Consider the following 20,006-nt stretch of genomic DNA (forward strand, 5'->3'; position numbering starts at 1 on the left):
TCACCCTAAGTCCATTTATGTGGAGCACTATTGGGACTGAGAACTCTAATAGCAGTTCTGACTATTGCTTTTTCTATTTTAAGCCATTACATTTTCCATTATTTGTTAGCAAACTTGACTTTGATATCATTAAATATAAAAAAAGTCCAGTGCATTTGAATCTCCTGTGCTTTTCAGACTGATTTTTCTCAGAGCGCAGTTTGAGTATATGAAAATAATGGTTTCATACACTGTAAATTTAGATTTATACAGAAACTGAGACATTCTCCACAACACCAGAGGGTAGAATGGAATGTATGAGATGATTAAAACACCCAAACAGCCTGCTGATATACTATTTTCGTAAAATTCCTTGTGTTATCTGAGTGCCTGTATCTGACAACCAGACTCTGCAGAGCCTCCAAAAGCCCTCTGAAGACAGCATGCGATATATCTTCCCTGAAGTCACAGAGTAATTTGATAGCCCTCTGTGGCAATTTATCACGGACTCCGCGTATGAGTTTAGGCGAAGACGCTTTATTTTACAATCTGTCCCTTTTATAGTATGATCTATTGTCCACAAGCAAGCAAAGCTTATCGCATTGCTTACTGCCTTGCGTTCACGTGTTTCTTCAGCACTGCTTATTGGTTCTTCAAGTTGGTGCACGCGACCTCCTCTTTCAGGAACGTATCCAACGACATCTTCATTTCGCTGCCTCTAAGTTTCGCAAACTTGTTTGCAACAAGCCTCAAGGGCACAGCTGCATCTCGTCAAAGTCAAACACAGTCTCATTTATCCCCACAATTCCCCCTTTTGTTTTTCCACCACAAAAGCTTGTCTAATCATATTCTGTAGCGTTTTCCGTACACAAGACATTAGACAGGGAACTATCATTATTATAGCACAAAACATTAACAAATAACAATAAAGCCATCTTAACTAATGGCATTATCCACCCACTAACTCCCCGACTTGCTAATAAATGATTCAGCCAACCAAGTCCATCACTGACTTGTAATTTGCTAACCCCTTCCTTCAAATCTCTGATTGCTTTATGGATTGATTCGGAGTTATCTGATAAGTTCATGCAATGCATACCGTCAAAGTCTTCACACTCATAGAACAACAGAAAATCGATGGCTGCCCTATTTTGCAATGTGGCGTGGCGTATTGAATCAACATCCGTCAAAAGTCCACTTAAAGCTATAGAAGTTGCGTTTGTTTGTTTCGCTAACCAACATCCGAGTTTTCTTAAGGAGGTGAGTGCATGTGCGGTTCCAGCTCCGGGTGCAAGAACTGAAGTGGCTATGATATCGGCCGGATTCCAAAATTCAACATTATCCTGACACTGTTTGTCAAAACTATGCGCTGTGCATTTGTATCTACTGGTTTTCTTTTTCTTGTGATTTAATATCATGGTTATGTTTGGAGTAAGTATGGTCAATCTTCCCAAGCTACACGGACCCCCTCTTATTTGAGACGGAATACCGTTCCATGCTCTGTCTCCACAGATTAGAAATACCCCCGCTGGTAGGCCTATAGGGTTTTTGATGATTGAGATTGGTTGGCGCTGGTATAATTGCACCATGCACTTGCATTCTGATAATCGTTCAGGGAAGCATTGACATTGTGAACTCATGTGTTTGTTATTCTTTGAATAATTAAAATACAAACACGCATCCATGGGTACTGATCCTAAAAGCCCTAATTCTTGCGGTTCCTGTACAGTGGGGTGTAGGTATGGGGTCCACCCATCCCAATTGTCCATACAACTCTTTGAGTCATTGCATATATGGGGTCTTAGCTCCTGGTAAAACAAATAGTCCTTGTAGGGTGGCACTAGAGCGACCTAATAGCAGAGTGCTTAGTCCATTTTCGATTGGTCCCTTGGCCTGTAGCGGTACTTTATGCACTGCTTGGTCCGTAATTAGGATTGTGGTGTCTATGGAAACATCCAGTCCGGCACTGCCGGCAGTGCTGGCTCGGAGACAATTGGAAAGGCTTGTAACGGCGTATTTGCTGTCTGAGCGCGCGTTGCTTTCGCGCTCCCTCGCGAGTTTCCCAATTCCGGTAACAGTGACTTGCCATCTACGTCATATTTCGATCGGCATCGGTTCGCGAAATGCCTTCCTTTTTTACATTTTGGACACAATCCAGGTACACTTGGTGCGCTTGGTTTTCCTCCCTTTCTCAGTTGTGGGCAATCTCTTTTAAAATGCCCAGTTTTTCCACAGGAGAAACATGATTTCTGCATTTTCACTGCAGCAGCAAAAGCTGCAGCTAATATTTCCATATTATGGAACAGTGACCCCACCTCTAGGGTAGCTTCTATCATGTTTTTTAGAGGCAAGAGCACTTTTTTACAGTCTGTATTCGCATTTTCAAAGGCTAATTTTAGGAGCAGGACCTCTCTCGCTTCTGCATTTTTGACTTGTTTTTCCAAAGCCTCTTTAAGACGATCTAAGAATGAGATATATCCCTCTCCTGCCCCTTGCTTTATTAATGTAAATGATTTTGTCGGTCTTCTGGCATCCGGCACTCTTAGTAATGCCTGTAAAGCAAGGTCTCTGCCTTGTGCTAATATCTCTGGTCGTAACCGTGCCTGTAACGTTGGGTGATTTAGTGGTGGATCCCCCATAAGCTGGGGGAGTCCTGCCCCTTGTAAAGGGTCGCCCTGTTGTCGCTGCATATTGCCAATTGTGGCGTTTTGACAAGCGGTACGCCAGGTGCTTTCAAAGATCACCTTCTGCATTGGGGTCAATATAAGATTAACAAGCATGTAAATATCAAATGGTATCATTTCATTTGTAAATATTGCCCGCAGCAGGGATTGTGTAAAAGGAGAACCCAGTCCATGCGCGGCAACTGTTTGCCATAGATCCTTTAAAATGTTATAGCCAAAAGGTTCATGCTCATCGGGGCCATTTCCGTTGCTGCATATGACGGGGCACACTATCGTTGAACAAAAAGCTAAATCCCCCGCTTGCAATGCTTGGTGTCTAATCTTTTGCCACCTCGTAGCAGCGGCTGACGCGCCCCATTCCTCGGGCGGCAACGGATTATGGGTTTGTGGAGTATCGATATTAGGGGCGGTAGAGAAAGGCGGTAAAAGTGGAGGGGTACTGGTTGCCGGGACTGGGAGGTCTAGCAGAGGTGTTGAAGCTGTGGGAGCAGGTGAAGGAGGCATTGGCGTAGAGGGTGTAGAGGGTTGTGCCGCTTGAGCCCCCGCTAACAGAGACATGTCGGAGGACGAACCCAATGTCGGTGTTTCTGGCGTGGCCTGCGGGGTTAGTTCCGGAGTGGTAGCAGAAGCCGCAGCCGCCATAGCCTTTCCGTCTGACTTCAATTGTTCTAAAGAGTCTTTCAGTAAACGCCACGTCGTCAAAACACTTGTGGCATTACAGTCTCCCCTGGTGGCCGCTTCCCATAACACTTTTCCTGCCTCCTCCCAAGTCTCCACCTGGAACGCGGTCGCTGCGTTCACCTGCTGCCCGTTTTTTCGCAACCAAGCTAACAACAACCGAACCTTTCCTTCGTCATAATTTATGCCCCTTTTTGCAAGGATTTGCAAAAATATACATAAAATAGATTTTTCTTCCGAGGACATTTGCGCCCCCATTTTCCCGTCCCCAGCTGCTCACCTCTTTTTCAAAGGCGATTAATTGTCCGGACAAGCAGGTCTATGGTCCGCTGCAGTATAGTTCAGCTGGGCTTGCCACCGGCCACTCTCTCGTCCGTGGTTCTTAGGACCGAATCACGTCGGGGTCACCATTTGTGGCAATTAATCACGGACTCCGCGTATGAGTTTAGGTGAAGACGCTTTATTTTACAATCTATCCCTTTTATAATATGATCTAGCATCCATGAGCAAGCAAAGCTTATCTCATTGGTTACTGCCTTGCGTTCACGTGTTTCTTTAGTGCTGTTTATTGGTTCTTCAAGTTGGTGCACGCGACCTCCTCTTTCAGGAACATATCCAACCTCATCTTCATTTCGCTGCCTCTACGTTTTGCAAACTTGTTTGCAAGAAGCCTCAAGGGCACAGCTGCCTTGTTTGCAAGAAGCCTCAAGGGCACAGCTGCATCTCGTCAAAGTCAAACACAGTCTCATCCCCACAGCCCTCTACCCACAGAACCACCTCTTTGCAGATTTTTTTGTTCTCCAAGTTATGTACTAAAAAAAGGTCTCTTCACCTAGAGACTTTCCCCTTCATCCTGTGTTATAACCAACCGATCATAATAGAGCCAAAGGCAGCAGCTGTGATATATGCTTATATATGTATTAGAATAGCCATGTATTTAGGACTTTTTTCTAAATCTACAGTAATGAAATAACAGCACAACACTCACATGCATTCAGATATTTAACAGAGCTGGTAAAGAAGTTTGCCAGCAAAGATGCAGTTTTAATTAGATACAAGAATGGGCAATGCAGTTTCAGCTACAAATACCATTTCCTAGGGCTGGTCCAGAGAAGACTGTGAAATCCACAGCTGTTGAAACCTTTCAATTCACGCGAACGCTACCTGCAAGAGACAGGGATGGTTGTAAGGCATTTATTGCTCTGTACTGGGAAGCACAAATGGTTTTGTGCTGACTGAGCAGAGCTTCCAGGAAAAGCAATTCCCTCCTGATAACATGAGCCTTGCTGGGGCCCATCAAACTCCGTTATTAACTTCTAAGGAAATCTTCTACTTCTCTTTTCTCAGTCCCACCACCTGCATACTGCCCAGTTCTTGTCACAAGGGTAACAGCCACCCCACCGCAGAGGACTGACCTCCACCCGCTGGCATGCCTGGGGGGTTAGGGGACCATGAGGATGTGAGATACTGCATAGCACCATAAATCTTGCAGTTTGGGTGGCCAAGAGAGTATCTCAGCAAAGGCCCCCTGATTTACCTGTACCAGCCATAGCTCTGCAATTGCTGAATGTGTATGAGAAAAAAAGTGTATGTTTCAAACACATCAGCAAATGAAAAAGATACAGTTCCCACTCTCCAGAATCAGCCAGGGGAAAAAGACAAAACATTTCTCAGACATGAGAAAGTACATTTGCCTCTGTCCTCTGGTGATATTGTAGTCTCCTTTTTTTCAAGCCACTTTGGTAAGCTTGATATCCCCTGTGATCTTCAAAGCTTTCACCAAGTTCAGGGGCTGAATACGGTGAGTGAAGTCACAGAGCTGCCGTCCATCCAGCAAGATTCGTATTTGCTGGTGTTCACATAAGAGCTCCATCTGCAATGCAAAAGGACAGGGAATGGTGTTAGGGACAAGCAGCAGAGCTGATTTCACCAGCATGGACTTAGAACCCCATGTGATGGGGATAGCGAAGCACAAAGTCTACTGGTTCTTTGGAAGTGCCCCTAATAACTAACCTATTCTCTGCTGGGATCCTTATAGTGAGTTCTCTCACTAAGACTAGAGAAAGGAATGGATATCTCCCATCAGGGCTTGAACTGCTGCTCTCTGCGCCATACTAGACTAGTTAGCCTGTCAGTTCCAATAGTTAGCTATTTGTGGTAACATAAGTAGCCTTCAGCCTTTCTCCCCCACTTTTCTCCACCCTAATCATAGTACCCCCAAAATTACCTTAAATGTGTCGCCCGCTGTAAACGGGAAATAGGGAATAGTCTTCTCTTCTCTTCCCCATTTCCCAGCAATTCGTGCATTTCGGGTGATGGACTTGTCACTAAAGTTAACTGTAAATAACAGCCCAACATCTTTGTTTGCATCCACTGGATCACAGAGCAGAGTCACTGAAAAGCTGAAAAAACAATTAAATGACTGGCACCTTCAGAAATGTGAAAGGACATGGTAAGCACATCAGAAGCCTACAAAGACTAGAGAAAGCTATTGATTTCTTGTCAGACTGAAACGCGGGACTCCTACAGGGGCTGTGCACAGGCTTAAAAGCTGCAGAAAGGGATGAGAACAGGCCAGTCTTTGTTTCTCCTCCCGTTTCTGGTAGGATGCCAGTGACTTCTGATGTTGCTTTCCCTCTCTTGTGACTGGAATCAAACATACTTGTGGGTTAGCCAATTCCAATTTGTATGCTAAAAGAGGTTATGGAAAACGCTTCACCAGTGTTGATTGCACTGGAGTTGATCACTGTAGATGCAATAAAGTGTAATGACAGCACAGCTGCTGTCATCCAGACCAAACATGGTGATGAACCTGCACCGCCTGTGCCAAAACCACTGGTTTTCAAATGGTGCTGATTCCAGCCCCCAGCAGACAGCCGAGATGCGGGTTCGAAATGGCACCTCTTCCTGCAGGCGAAGTGCCCCTTGCGTGCCTCCTCCGGTTCGCATTAGATAAGGGCAAGGAGGAGAAAACGCTGGCAGGGCAGTCAGAAGGTCCAAACAGTGAATTCTTTCTCACCCTTTTATCTCAAGCTAAGAGCAGGAAAATTAAATAGAGCTATAAATTATGAATCTGCATGACTTTCTTCCTCCCGAAGAGCACAGACCCCCAGGAAATCATTTGAATTTAGAAGACAGGTAGGAGCATGTTTGGCAGGGGGGAAGCCCCCAGCAGCCCCTTCACCTACCTCTTGGGGTTGGAGTGTACCACCCCGATGACCGTGAGTTTCATGGCTGGTCTCAGGCCACCTTTAATTTCACCAACGTACTGCTCCACCTGCAGGGAACAGTGAAAACGTGCTGTGGTAGGTCACGCCGTGGGTTAACCGGCTTTAGCAGCTGCTTTGGTCACCTCTTACAGCTTGATTTTATTTTTACATGTACAAAGGAACTTAAAAATATTTCTAGGCTAAAGTACTTCTTATGCTTTCGGTATAAATTCTGTCAATTGTGGTATCTGAGGCAAGCGAGAGGGCCGACGCAACCGAACGACTGGTAAGCAGGTGGCGGCTGCCTGACAGGGGCGCCGGCTCCGGCGGGCAGTTTCTGGCCAAAAGCGCCGTCAGTAAGATGAGTGGCCGCTGTCGGCGGTCCACCTGAGCGATACGCGCGACTAGCGACCCTGACGGCATGCCTCGGCTGGCCCTGGGAACAGCCACCACTGCTTCAGGTGACGGACACCACTCCCCAAGACCAGAGCAGGTACTGCAAGCGCTGAGGCTGCAGTGGCCCAGACGTCTCGCAGGTGACAGGACCCAGGTAGCTGACACACCTGGGACGAGTCGGTGACGGCTCCTACGGTCTGACGACGCAATAAATCTGGTTGCAGCCCTCCATGCAGCAGACCAAAAGCTTTGTGGCAGCATGATGCAGAGCGCAGACTCTGTGCGAACTTACTCTGCCAGCTCAAACTCGTTAACAGATTTTAGTAGGCTAACTTGACACCAGCAGGCTTTACGCTGGGCCGGGTAGCCTCGGTCCTCCGCCATAAGAGCACGAAGCCAGGATAGACACTGCACCGCCGCTGCATTTTGACAGAAACGCAACCCTGTCCTCACAGCTGATCCCCACCACTTTTTCAAAGCCAGAAAATGGCTTCTCAGTGGATCTACTTTTGTCCGGTTCACAGAGACCTGTAGTTGCAAACCCCACCCGAAGATCAGAGCTACGTTTACTTGCTCCAAGTAATTCTCTAACAGCTTCGATGGTCAGTGGAGAAACTAATATAGGCGATGGTTGACATGGAAAAATAAAAGAGAAAGCTTGGAAACAAGTGATAGGGACGTTTTGAGACTTCAGAAATGACTTTGAAATGCAAACGCCAGAGTACTACGCTGTAGCATGTAATCACTCCCTATGCAGTCACTTAGAAAGAAGCTGCTATAAAACACTAAGCGTTATTAGCAATTTGCGTAACACTGATAACATTCCAAGTCAATGCACAACAGACCCTGTTTTAGATAAAAAGCACTTTATCGTTCTAGTGTTCCAAGGTAAAAATTCAGACATTTTTTGCTAGAAGACCTGCACGATGTATGCATGGTTTAGTATTTTGAGTATGAGAAGCACTACATCAGCATGCAAACCCATGGACTTCTGTTCACAGCAAATGGGCTTCCATTCAAGTGTAAGTTGCTACAGGTATTTCATATGTATTTTTAAATTTTGGAAAATACAACCAATGTTAGATTTTTAAATTATTGAGTACCAGCTTGCTTAACAGAAACACAAATTCAGGATGAAATATGTTTTGCCTAGAATCCATTTCCTAATTTCAATATACTAGTTATATCTTCTGCTAAGATGATCTTAAAAAAATTATTTTCCCACCTCGATATTTACATCCAGCTGCCTTTACAGCTTCACAGATATATTAATAAACATCTAATTCCTAGCAAGGCCAATATTGGAAGAAACTAATTTTAAAATACCTTAAAAAACGGCAGCACTACTGCTAATTGTTAGTAATGTACATTTACCCTTGCAGAAGCAGACAGGTGACTCCAGCAGGTATGTTTTGAACTTTGTAACAAAAGAAAAGCGTCAACCACCTGAGATGTCTTACGTGAGGGAGCAGATCCTCAAGTAAGGAGTCTGACTGTAAGGAGATACTTTAAACTGGATAAAGCAATTACAGAGTGGGTAATAAGCATAAAGAATCCCAGGCTAAATGAGCTTCATCCTCATACAGGTCCTGTGTCCCACTAAAGCTCCTTGCTTGCCTACACAAGAGACAAGATACAAAATAATACCTCAAATTGGAAATGCACATTGAGAAATTTTTTGCCCAGAGCTGCAGCATAGTAAGCACCATCATCAAAGGCACAGGGAATCAGAATTGAATAGATCGAACGACGACCAGATGGTTTCAACACTTACAGCTCGTTCAGCATGGCTGAAATGAGTTCAGAGGCATGACTGCCCACACGCCATTTCCCTGTTGATGTTGAGCTGACAGTACAGGTGAAAAGCGCTCAGGATGCCGTAGGAGGTAATGGTACAAACTCCTGCGGCATCTTACGTGGTTTATTGGTGGGTACCAGCACGTGCACACGGACATAGCCCCCTTCCCATATTTTCCGTTCAGGAGCCCTGGGGGACTCACTCGGTCACTTACTTTGGGACACCTCTCTTCTGTCATCACCGCTCTGCCTCTTACACTTGCCTCCACCACAGCAGTCCCCGAAGGAGTTTTTGTTTTTTGTGCCAGGACAAAACCAAACAAAACCTCCGGAATAAAGGGAGGATGTTGGGGGGGGGCTTATCTCTGCCAAACACCGGCTGGACACCACCCAGCCGAGCAGCTGAGTCACGGCCCTCCGCGCCTCGTCCCACCGGGGAAGCTCACAAATAACACGGCCGGCGCGGGCGAGAGGGCAGGGGGACCGCAAGGGTGGGCACAGGAGCGCCTGGCAAGCCTACGTCTGTAGCTATATCTGTATCTATACCTACGCATTTTTATATAAGTATTTAAAATTATGTGTGTGGGTGCACAGCATTTTGTATTTGTGTAATACACATAAATAACTCGTCATTTATTTGGATACCATTTCTGTCCTCTCTCAAAGGGGTAAATGTATATAACATATCCCTACATAGACGTACATATAGTGAAGTATACCTATAGGGTTATACACATACACAACAAGGAAATATATACATGGACACACACACACGTATGTATATACCCCTACATGTATACCTCTCTCTCTACGTGTGTGTACACAGGTGTATATAACATACGTATATACAGGTGTGTATATACACGCACACCCTCCCGCCAGGGGTTGCTCCCCCGCCCCCCACCTCCTCACAGCCCGCCGGTTCCCGGGCGAGCGGCACGCGGCGGAGAGGAGCCGCAGCGGGGCGGTCCCACTGCGCGCCGGGGGCGGAGCTTCGGGCGGGAGCCAATCAGAACCAGGAGAGGCCCGAGCACGGGGCGGAGCTGGCGGGTGGTAAGAGGAGGCCGCGGGGCGTGCCGGTGGGCGGAGGTGGGCGTGGTTAGAGGGGAGGGCGGGGCTTGCGCTGCCCGGGCTCCTGAGGCGGCGTCAGGCGCCCCAAAGAAAAATGGCGGTGTATTTACATCCTGCCTCAGCTCGGCCAATGGGCGGGCGCCTGCCCGCGTGCCCGCCCGGCGACGCGGTCAGCTGAGACGGTGCCCAAGATGGCGGCGGCGAGGGGTGGTGTTGCCGGGGCGGTGCAGTAGAGCCCCGCGCCGCCGGGGTGGCCGCGTCCTGCCCCGCCAGGTAACGCGGGCCGCGTCAGGACGGGCCCCGGCGGCCGCCGAGCCGGGCCGGACCTTGCGGGGGAGGGCGAGGCCGCGGGCGGGTGCGCGGCAGAGCGCGCGGCCTGGGGCGAGTGGCCGCCGCCGCCCCCGTAGACAGTCCCTCCCCGCCGGGACGGGCGGCCCGGGGGTTCGTGCGGCGCTGGGGGAGCGGCGGGGGCATCCCGCGGGCCGCTGGGCTGGCCTCGCCTCCCCCGGGCGGCGCACCCGCGGCGGGGCGGTGACGGCCGAGCGGCAGCCGCGTCGTCAGCCCGCGGTGCTTGTTGGCGCCTTCCCCCCCTGCCCCTGTGGGAGGAAACCCCCTGAAGCCCGGCCTGGGCTCTCTGCCTGTCCCTGCCCAGGGCGCGCTGTCAGTGCGAAGAAGAAATCGGGGTGATGCCCCAGCGCGCCCTTAGGCCATCGGCCTTCGCGTGTGTCACCCTGCCCCAGGTCACCTCCTCGTCCTGGGAAGATGCATTCTTTTGGAAACGAAGAAGCGGTCTCTCTGGAGCGGCTCTTTGGGTTTTTCTGCGAGTGCATACGGCATGGAGACTGGGAGCTTGCGCAGGCCTGTGTGCCGCAGCTGAGCCAGTGGCACGGGGATGGCCCTGAGAAGGTGGAGGCAATTCTTCAGGCTCTGGTAGCTTGTCCCGTGGGGGTAAGGTAAGTAAGGTACTGTTTAGGCTCAGTGTGAAATGAGGAGGAGCAATTAGTTTTGTGGTGACTGTGGGAGGCAGGTAGAATCTGGGAAATAGCACTTGCTTCAGTGCTGAGGTGTCTAGGATGTCTCTAGATGTGCTGTTGTCTGAACGTTGATATCACTGCCCAAGCACTTAGGAGGCTGCCCAGCCCACTGCGATAATGAGCTGTGTTCATTTATGCAGTTGGCATGGTGATTGATACAAGCTTAAAACTATTTGGAAGCATTTCAGAGCTGATTTTATTAGATTTGACTAAAGGATAAGAAGGAGAAGGAACATCTCCTGAAATTACATTCCTTTGACACTGAGCTGCGGTTAATTTAGAAATGGAACCACCAAAATCAGCACTGTAGTTATTTAAAATGTTCTCGTTTCCAGCTCTTGAAGCACCTTCCAATTTCTAAAAATGTAAACTCTAAAAAATTCATATTATGCTATCGATTTCTTATTTCTCTCACACTGGATTTTGAAAAGGCATTGTTTTTACTCAATCATGGTTAGTTTTGATCTCTGCTTCTCAGATAGGTGCATATGAAGGGTGACTTTCCAGCACTTCAGAGAACATTGGTATTCCCCCTCTCCAAGCAGATGATCATACTTCTTCACATTCAAATTTGTGTAACATTTTGGTAAAGGTTCTAAGAAACAGTTTACGCTGACAGCAGTTAAAGGAGTCTGGAGGAAGGTGTGCACATGGTTAGATGAATAATGCTAACAGCTATATGAGACATAAGCATTTTTGATCTTTTTATCTTTGATAGTTGAGCTATCACACCTAAAGGCTTTAGTTAGCAGTGCTGAGATTTTTAAAGGCCAATAAATGATCTTGTGCTTTTTCCTTTTCCTAGTCCCTTTGACAGTACTGAATATGTTCCCTAACTGTGTAGGTTTTCGAATATGTGTAGAAGTAGTGGAGCACATGAAAAGCTGATGGAAATTAGAAGTATTCTTTGTTTAATTAGTACGTTACTTCACTTTTAGTTTGGATAAAGAGCTGCACTTGTGCTGCTGTGACCTAAAACTTAGTTTCATTTTTTCAGTAGCACTAGACAGAACAGGAAATAGCAGTGTTTGGCAAGTGGTCAGATTTCAAAGAAATCTGCTGAAGTGCTCAAAGAGGGCTACATAGACCGAACTTTAGACCAGAAATAAATTTCACTGTTTTGAAGCAAAGAACTATGGCAGTAGTGTTGGTATTTGGCAGATCTAAAAGCAGTTATTTGCACAGCAGAAATTTTTGAGTTAATGTGGAAGTAGCACCAATATTCTGGCTTCTCTGAATTCTCTTCCTGTCTGACTCATCTTCAGCTATTTAGTCATCTTTGGTTTTATCTTACACAAAGAAATATAAAAATCAAAATGACCTCTGACAGTGTTTAGCTGGATCTTGGAGATGGGAATGACCTTGTATAATCCAGTGTATGTGCTTATTGCTTTTGTAGACGCGGACAGAATTCTAGCCCGTGGAGAACTGCATGGCTTTGGCTTCTTGTGCTGGAAAAATGGCTTGCCAGGAATCAGGTACAGAAACATCTAGCTGACTTCCAAGTGCGACTTAGAGCTCTGACTTCTAGCTGACTTCCAAGTGCAAAATGTCTGCCTGGTTGCTTATTTAAATTATAGACTTTCCCACGTTTCACAGAATTACGTTCTCAAGGTAGCTGGAGAGGTGCATTGCTTTTGCTTTTAACAAACTTGTCAAGAAACAGCTGTTAATCTTCTCCACACTGGAGAGAAAAATTGGGATTTTTTTTGTTTGTTTGTTTAGATAACAGAAGTTGGCTTTTTAGCATTGAGCATTTCTGTAAATGGAATGCATGACTGTATCAACTTCTGCATTTGTGTAGCACCTTTCTTATATTAAAGATGAAATAGTTCAGGCATCAGACAATTCTTTATAAGCTTTAGATGGTGAGGGATGTTCTTGCTGTATTGCTGTTTTCAGACAGACAGGTGCAGTATGTTTCATGAGTAAAGGAGAAAATAGTCTTTTTTCCTTTTTTTTGTTTTTAAATTGGTACACTGGGATGTGAACTTTTGTGTACTTTTTTTTTTTAAATTCATTTGTCCCTGTCACTACATAGATTTGCATTTTTTCTTTTCCTTCTGAGGAAAGATGTCTCTAATTGATGGGACTGTAAGCAAGCAGCACTTGTCTCTGTTTGCAAATGTACAGATAAATGGAATCCCCTGGTGTGGGAGCAGAACCTAATTGCGGAAGAGCCTTTAATTGAGAATTAGGTATCTTCAGAGAGATATTTCAGTCTGCCTCAAAATGCTAATGAAATAGCTAAGATTAGGTTTATAAGGTAATGTAAATAAATACAAGTTTTATTGGCTAACATCTTTCCCATTCTTTATAATGTTTCAGAAAACTGTTCCAGTTGTTGTTCAGAGAGAAACTGAATTTTTGTTATTCTTGGAAGAACTACAGAAAGATGTCTCTGAGAAAGTACTAAAGGTGAGCTACTTAGCATGCCCTACTTCTTCTTGTCAGTTATGCAGAGTGTCCACTTTATCAGGTTTTGGGATCGAAGTTCATACTTCCTGCTCACTTGTCTTCCTGAGATGCTAATGTGTTATTAATCTTCTAGGTAACTGAAAGAGACTGTAATTCAGATCCCTTTCTAAGTTAATCCATTGTGCCTGCAAGTGATTTCTCTGGCTAGAGAGTAGGCTGTAGGCAGGCAAGGAACAAGCTTTTCTACATGGTCTTTCTAACACACTTCAGTCCTGAATGCAGCTACTTGCCACAGTCTTATACCTATAGACACCTTCAGTAATCATAAAGCTAAAACCCACTGTGAGCCAAAATAAACCATAGTCAGCAAGCACATTTTAAAAGTATGTCTATTTTCTTTTTCTTCCTCCTACGTTCCTAATTTTCATCTCCTCTGCACCCCTTTTCCCCCCTTCCTGGAAGTTTTTGGGTGCTGTACTGTTACTAGAGACGTTATTTGGTAATTGGTATGATGTTGGCTCTGAGATCCAGGACCCATTTTTCCATTATTAATTAATACATGCAGACTAATTTATTTGAGAAATACATGGAAATATGCAAAGATGGATTAATATCAAAAGCAAGTATAGAGCAGAAAATCAGGAGAGTTACTAACTGTAAAACTGTCCTAATTTGGTGTTGGTTACACCAGAATTAGACCTGACATGGTGTGTGGAATGTCCTCAGATGTTGCTTCTAGTCTTATAGGTTCTAACTCTTCAAAGAATTTTTTTTTGTTTGCCTTTTTATAAGAGGAAAATGAAAATTTATTCAGAGGCTATTTGCAGCTTTTAAATACGAATAAGGAAAAGGTGTTCAATAGTTCTTTGGATACAGAATTAGCAATTACAGGATGAAAGCAAGCAAGGTAAACTTGACTGTTGATTAAAATAAATCTGCCTAAAGTCTGTTAATGACTAATGAAGTCTGTGTATGTTACCATCTAACCTCCAAGGTCATGAAAGATTCCACTGTTGTCTGCAGTGTTGCACAGAAATAAGAGATTCAGCAACCTCATATCTTTGTCACAATTACTGTCAGAGGCGTGTTAGTAGGTAGAGTTATGTTTTGATTCAGCAAATAAAGAAAAGGATGTCGTGGATTTGTCTTCTACTGCTAATATTCTCATTTTTGCGCACACCAGCCACCTCTCCCCTCCATATTCCCTGAGTTGTCTCTTCCAGCCAAGGGCAGCACTGACGTAGTTCCATAAGTGCCACAAGTGCTGCTGAATTGCTGTTCAACTGGGTTGTCCCTCACCTTCCCACCCCTTATTGGGAGAGCTAATTGGGATTTGTTTGTTTGTTTGTTTGTTTTCCCCTTCCTAGTTCTAGAATTGTAGGTTTGCTTCTGTTAGCAAGAAAAATTATTGTTGCTTAAGAAAGAAGTGTGTGAGATGGCTTCTGAATCTGTTGGCCAGTTTTAACCAAGTTTGAAAAATTAGTGTTCATAAGGATGATGCAGTTTGTAGACAGATGTTATGAATCTGGAAAAGCAGGATTTAAAAAAAACCACAAGACTGAACACTAATTGTCATGTTCTTACTGACTTATGAAGATACAGTCACGTCAATATATTGCTGGGATGTAGATATAGTAGTGCTTCAGCCATCCCGTAGGAGTTGCCTGTGAACTAAGGTAACTTGAGCACATGGCTTATATAATGAATCCTATAACACAGAGCTACACTATATTTTGTAACATATTCAGGCATATCCACTCTTCTAGGAAGGATATTGGACAAGGTGGACCATTATTAATGGATTTCCTAGGTAATGTGATGTTTCCAAATTGATTTATCTTCTTGCTTTCAAGTTTCTCCTATTTTTTTAAATAATTTATTTCATATTTTTAATGGAGTCTGAAATACTTACTCTTTTATTATTTCCCTACCAGGAACTGTTTGAAGCATTTGAGTGCATCCAGAACAAGCACATCACAGACAGGAAAAGAAGAGATGGCTGTTCTCACAGATTCAGTTTGGATGTTGTTTCAGCTCTCCGAAAGCTTTTGCTGCGGGCTCCCCAAAGGGCAAAAGCCCTGCTGGAGTTCTTCCAGGAGGAACAAGGCGCACACAGCTCCTCGCTCCAGCAATATTGCTCTCTACAAAACATCTTTGTTGAATTTCTTCGTGACTCCTTGAAATCTCTGCAGAGGCTTCAGTGCAGTTCTGAGATTTCAGCAGAATTGGATCAAAGAGAACTAGTAGATACAATTTATGCTGCTCTTAGTATAGTGACTTTTGAGGTGGAGCATCAGGCAGATGAAGTACGGCACCTGTTCAGGGAGCTCTTGGATGTATGCTGGGCTGAGGGAAGCCCACTGAGGGAGGAGAAGCTGCTAAGCTGTATGCTGAGGAAACAGAGCCATGGCCTCTTAAGCCTGTATAGCAGTGTTCTTATAGAAAGAACGAGAGAAAAATTTCTGGTGTCGAAATCAATACGAAAAGGTTTGTCTCACTTTTTGTTTTGTTTTCATTTCTTGTTTAACAAAGCCGTTGAGGTATTAAACAGGCAAGTTGTCAAGAAATTGGGCAGCATTCTTGCTAAGGTGCCAAGGAGTCTTGTCAAAGATGATGCTAAAATGACTTAAAGGAAGGAATTGGCATAGGAACCCCAGGGCTCTCCCTACATTTCTGCAGTCTGTGTTGCCTTCTTTTGTGAGCACTTCCTTTACCACCCCTTGTTGTGCTCTATTTTAATCTGCTCAGCATTTCTCCTGCTGAAGATCTTGCTTGTAACTAGAAGATTGACTCTCCATATGTATATAAAGTTTTCATTGGTTCAGCTCCAGCTTGGGGTCATGTGTGGTGGAGGGTGTTCCATTTCAGGCCAATAACAGTTCAAAAGTTCAAACCCTTTAATATTGGAAAAGAAAACTTCTAGAAGTGGAAGGAGGTGTGGAGTGGGCCAATACCCCAGCTGGAAAGAACATGCAGTTTGATTACCTGCTTGCTTGTCAGAGCCCAGCTGTTGTTTTTGTACCAGCTGTAATGTCACAGCTTCTGTCTGGCTCCCTAAGACTGGTACGTTTAGTTGAGGATCTCAGTTGAAGCTGAATGGCAAGTGGTGCCTGTGCTCTTGTCAGGAAAGTGGCAGGTGAGCGTGCAAAGAGGGAAAAGCTAGAATGCCTACCCTCTTCTGCTCGCCTCTGTACCCTGAGGTGTAAGTCAGTGGAGTTTGTATCTTCTCTTCTCCCTTCACTCATAGGGATTGCTGAAGGGAAGTTCAGGCTGGTGTGGTGCGGCAGACTGGCATTTCTGATAGTAACTACAGTTAGCGCATCCTCGTCGGGGCAGAGAAATGGAGATATGGGTACCTTCACTCTCACTGGGAGTAGTTCAGTTCTCACTTTGCACAGATCTGAGAAGCTCCTGTGCTGGACAAGACTTTGCTAAGGCCCTGCAAAGCAGGATAGTGTGTCAGAGCACAAGTGAGAATTCATGCAACGTACGGATAAGATGCACGTGACTAGAGAAAGAAAGGCAATGTGATCTGAGCTAATACAAACAACCTGTGTGCTGAGCAGGCTCTTGGTATCAGTTTCCTGGTTTCCTATCTGATCTGTTTATTTTCTGTCAAATTTCTCTGCTTGGCTTTCTTGTTATCTAATAATTATATCTGAGAGTCTTAAGTGTTAACATATAACAGATGGTTAGTATTTGAGGAAATGTTGAGTGTTTCTTGGTTTAAATTAACAGCAAATATGCTTCTTTCAAAGGTACCCCTCTGTACGGGAAGGTAATCTTGTTGTGATGTTTTTTAGGTTCATCTGAGCAGCTGGATACAGAGCGAACTGTGATGAGCTTGTTCTCAGATCCCAGAGAGGCTCCTTCTTGGAAGACAGCCTATTTCTACTGCTTGAGCAGCAGCAAACACTTTCTGGAACAGATTCTGGTGCGGCCATAAAATCGTTAAGAGGGAAACCTAAAAGTCAGTCCCTGTATATCTTGGTGGTGCACAGAAGCATTTTGTATCCAAATAGTGTTTACTAGGGTCGTGACTTATAGGAACAAGGACGTAACTGGTGATAACTCCCCTGCTTTCAGCTGTGTGATGAACTCAAAACATTCAGTGAGATTTTTGGAAAAGCTCATCTGCATGCAGACTGAAGATTAGATCTTCAGGATTTAAGAAGTCCTGTGTTCTGCTTATGATTTTGTTGGATACGCCACTTGATTTACCCCATGACCTTGACCTCGTTGCTTTGTTTTTCTGATGCTGGTAGACTTGGGGCAGTGAGACTAGTTTGCATGGTAAAATTTATGTTTTAAAGAGCTTGAAGACCTGGTGAAAAATACTGGTATGAATTAAATGATTTGAATGTATTTACTTAGATAGAAGAAATAGAATACAGGTAGGTGGTCACTGTTAAAGTGCAAGTTTTTAAGGTTGAACATATTTCCACTTCTAAATAACTTGCTCATTGAAGTTTCTTACATAATGCCTTTGACAGAGACATATTCAATAGAAAGAACGTAAAGATAATGTAGCGAGAGAGTGTGAATTGGCTCTGTAGTAAACATTTGAAGTGATGTTTTTTCCTCATGACAGATTTACTGAAGAGTAACCTGATGGCTTGAAAATACAAGTTTAGGGAAGTTCCAGATGCAGAACTTCACTGTTTTAGTGAAGCTAATATTGAAATGGCTAATCGCTTACATAACCTGTCAGGCATTATGGGTCTCTGCATTTTGGAAAGATAAATACTTCTTCCTTTTGTTTTCTAGGTGACTGCATTAACTTTACTGAAAAGGGAAGACTACTCAGGCCTGAACAGCTTATTGAGGAGAGAATTCAACCCCCTTAGCCGCCTCTTGGTGTTGCTAGGATGGACTCACTGTCAAAGCTTGGAATCAGCAAAAGCATTGCTATGGACTCTCCACAAAACTCAGGTAAATCAGCAGAAAGCAAGTGGCAGTATCCGAGTCTGAGTCCAGATAATGCAATTTGTTTGCAAAAATAAAACTAAATAAAACCAAGGAGTTTCCGGTGAGAACGTTAATCTTTCTCAAAATGGAATTAAAAAAGCTAAGATGTTACAGTTGTGTGTAGGTAACATTATTGGACACTTGCCTTTCTTCTTACTCCTCAGCTGTGAAGGGAGTATGATTGCCCAGGAGATTCTGAAAGTTTCTCTTGGATAAGGTCTTCAACCTTTGTTGTTAGCATGAGAGAGAAAGACGGCAACGGTTGTTGACGAGTTTTGAAAAGAGCTGGGGGACATTTGATCTGTGTCATTTCGTTCAGTGAGTCATTCCTTGATAGTGACTAATTCTGGTCACAACTAACAAGAGTTCAGCAACAGGGAAGCTTGGAAATTTCCCATACCCATTCTCAAAATGAAATGATAGATGACAAGAGCTGTGACTGAAAGATCCGCCTTGTTCGGGGGGAGTCTTCATCTTTGAAGAAGAGAGAGGGATCTAACTCTGAGGGTGTAGTTGCAGTTCAGATGATGTCTGCCTGCAGGCAAGGGGCTTGGATGACAGAGGTGGGGAGACAGGGAGCCTTGCACTGCTGGATCATTGGGGCAGATCTAGGCAGGTCTTGCCTTAAGGGAGTTGCCATCTATTGGTGATAGGCTGAAGGTCTATTCAGTAGCCTCTGCAAAGTGAAAGTCTTAGATCTGATTTTAGCAGGCAGGCATCTGTAGTAGAAAAGCACATGGAAAGGAAGAATAACTGTCTGCTACCCAGTATATCATCTGTTCTAGTACATGATTAGTTCTAGAGGTTAGTGTCTTAGACTGTTACTAAGAAGCATTAATTTGCATTGTGAAAGCTAACCTTGAAAAGGGATTTAGCCTCCTTTCCATGGTCTGTAGGTGTGTCGAGTGGAGGCTGACTGATTCTGATGCTCATTCAGAATAGCCCTTTCTTGCTGGCTTTGTAATAAAACTGGCAATTTTCTGTACTTGCAAGTTACCATCTGGATAAAGAAGTCTTATGAACATCCCATATGTGACGTAGGCTTGGTTCTGCCGTCTGACTAGAGGATTTGTTGTAAAGGGATTCTTTTAATTTGTCTTTCCATTTAGGATCTGTGCAATGATTCAGTACTGAAAGATTTCTGTGATGGGCTGTGGGCTCAGGTGGAAGTTCTTGAATGGTGTATACAGCAAAACAGGTAAAATGATCAGAAGGACTTTTTCCAAACTGTCTTGCCAAATCTGCCTGTTAGTTAATTTATGTATGCAAATAGAAATTGTGTTCTTTTCTGTGAATCTTGGCTAATCATCTCCTAGTGACTGTATATCACAAGCTCTTGAAATTGCTTCATGGGCATTAGTTATGCTATTTGTTTTTCTTTTTAACTGCAGTAGTTTGGCTGAATCAGAATTAGAGTGGGAGATAAGTCTTTAAGTATGGCTGAGAGACATAAATCTGTTTGTGCCACCTATTTGTTTGTTCTCTCTTGCAGTATTACTATCCCAAGGAAGGTTCTTTTGCAACACTTGCACAGTCTAGATTGCCACACTGCAGTGTACTCTCTTCATCATCTCACTAATCTTCTGGCACTGAATGAAGACGATGTTATTGAGCTTCTTCAAAAAGTTCCTGCTAGAGACCAACAGATGCAGGGTAAATGCATAGGGTCATGAGAACACAGAAAAAGCCCCATCCATCAAGTATGTGCTGCTCAGTATTTCTGCCAGGAAGAATCTGTTCTTTTGACCTACTTCTGTAAATAAAGATACCGC

The 20,006-nt window shown here is 44.5% G+C and overlaps 1 protein-coding gene and 1 pseudogene across 10 annotated transcripts in view; one reads left to right on the forward strand and one right to left on the reverse strand.

Annotated features, from left to right (window-relative positions):
- Positions 1–4,528: 4,528 nt before the first annotated feature.
- On the reverse strand, positions 4,529–8,946 carry LOC309593706 (galectin-related protein A-like; annotated as a pseudogene). The gene is made up of 4 exons (XR_014230910.1): positions 8,721–8,946; positions 6,530–6,618; positions 5,569–5,743; positions 4,529–5,214 (listed from the first exon to the last, which is right to left on the reverse strand). The product of XR_014230910.1 is annotated as a galectin-related protein A-like (transcript).
- Positions 8,947–9,955: 1,009 nt separating this feature from the next.
- Positions 9,956–20,006, forward strand: part of ZFYVE26 (zinc finger FYVE-type containing 26) — a 52,230-nt gene continuing 42,179 nt past the window's right edge. For 7 of the 9 annotated variants that reach the window (XR_014228911.1, XM_082318534.1, XM_082318535.1 and 4 more), the window contains exons 1-9: positions 9,956–10,087; positions 10,555–10,767; positions 12,248–12,326; positions 13,177–13,266; positions 15,201–15,753; positions 17,070–17,200; positions 18,034–18,198; positions 19,344–19,432; positions 19,727–19,887. Coding sequence is in view for 8 of the 9 variants with exons in the window: in XM_082318534.1 (XP_082174660.1) it covers positions 10,577–10,767; positions 12,248–12,326; positions 13,177–13,266; positions 15,201–15,753; positions 17,070–17,200; positions 18,034–18,198; positions 19,344–19,432; positions 19,727–19,887 (1,459 nt within the window). In the remaining variant the exon portion in view is untranslated. Of the gene's footprint in view, positions 10,088–10,554; positions 10,768–12,247; positions 12,327–13,176; positions 13,267–15,200; positions 15,754–17,069; positions 17,201–18,033; positions 18,199–19,343; positions 19,433–19,726; positions 19,888–20,006 lie in introns of those variants that run through there. The other 2 variants (XM_082318540.1, XM_082318541.1) reach the window with 2 other exon arrangements.

Source organism: Platalea leucorodia (assembly GCF_965183815.1).
Source record: "Platalea leucorodia genome assembly, chromosome: 7".
Lineage (NCBI taxonomy): Eukaryota > Metazoa > Chordata > Aves > Pelecaniformes > Threskiornithidae > Platalea > Platalea leucorodia.